The 1,196-nt window shown below is 68.4% G+C and overlaps 1 protein-coding gene across 1 annotated transcript; it reads left to right on the top strand.

The window, feature by feature from the left end:
• Positions 1–8: 8 nt before the first annotated feature.
• LOC108525869 (frizzled-7-like) lies at positions 9–1,191 on the top strand (the record flags this gene model as incomplete). Its single annotated transcript, XM_017866661.1, is given in 2 exon segments — positions 9–662; positions 665–1,191. Coding segments are annotated over 2 exon segments (1,032 nt in total), but the record flags the coding sequence as incomplete, so codon positions are not given.
• Between the last annotated feature and the right edge of the window lie 5 nt (positions 1,192–1,196).

Here is a 1,196-nt window from a genome sequence, read left to right as displayed (position 1 = left end):
CGGCAGCGCCCTTTGCTCCAAGCAGCCCACGGCCCGGCCCCGGCGCCGTGAGGACTCTCATGCGCCGGGCGCGGCGGCGCCTCCCCGCATCGTTGCCTCTCCCAACCGCCTCGTCTCACTCCTCGGGCTGAGAGCACCGCTGCACTCGCGGCCGGCGATGCGGGACCCCGGCGCGGCCGCCCCTCGCTTGTCCCTGGGCCTCTGCGCCCTGATGCTGGCGCTGCTGGGCGCGCTGTCCGCGGGCGCCGGGGCGCAGCCGTACCACGGAGAGAAGGGCATCTCCGTGCCGGACCACGGCTTCTGCCAGCCCATCTCCATCCCGCTGTGCACGGACATCGCCTACAACCAGACCATCCTGCCCAACCTGCTGGGCCACACGAACCAAGAGGACGCGGGCCTCGAGGTGCACCAGTTCTACCCGCTGGTGAAGGTGCAGTGTTCTCCCGAACTCCGCTTCTTCCTATGCTCCATGTACGCGCCCGTGTGCACCGTGCTAGATCAGGCCATCCCGCCGTGTCGTTCTCTGTGCGAGCGCGCCCGCCAGGGCTGCGAGGCGCTCATGAACAAGTTCGGTTTCCAGTGGCCCGAGCGGCTGCGCTGCGAGAACTTCCCGGTGCACGGCGCGGGCGAGATCTGCGTGGGCCAGAACACGTCAGACGGCTCCGGGGTCCAGGCGGCGGCCCCACTGCCTACCCTACCGCGCCCTACCTGCCGGACCTGCCCTTCACCGCGCTGCCTCCGGGGCCTCAGATGGCAGGGGCGTCCCGCCTTCCCCTTCTCATGCCCCGTCAGCTCAAGGTGCCCCCCTACCTGGGCTACCGCTTCCTGGGTGAGCGGGATTGCGGCGCCCCGTGCGAACCGGGCCGTGCCAATGGCCTGATGTACTTTAAGGAGGAGGAGAGGCGCTTCGCCCGCCTCTGGGTGGGCGTGTGGTCGGTGCTGTGCTGCGCCTCTACGCTCTTTACCGTTCTCACCTACCTGGTGGACATGCGGCGCTTCAGCTACCCAGAGCGACCCATCATCTTCTTGTCGGGCTGCTACTTCATGGTGGCTGTGGCGCACGTGGCCGGCTTCCTTCTGGAGGACCGCGCCGTGTGCGTGGAGCGCTTCTCGGACGATGGCTACCGCACGGTGGCGCAGGGCACCAAGAAGGAGGGCTGCACCATCCTCTTCATGGTGCTTTACTTCTTCGGCAT

This window comes from Rhinopithecus bieti, unplaced genomic scaffold (genome assembly GCF_001698545.2).
Source record: "Rhinopithecus bieti isolate Rb0 unplaced genomic scaffold, ASM169854v2 scaffold_24619, whole genome shotgun sequence".
NCBI classification, from domain to species: domain Eukaryota; kingdom Metazoa; phylum Chordata; class Mammalia; order Primates; family Cercopithecidae; genus Rhinopithecus; species Rhinopithecus bieti.
This window is presented reverse-complemented; position numbering and strand designations above follow the sequence as displayed.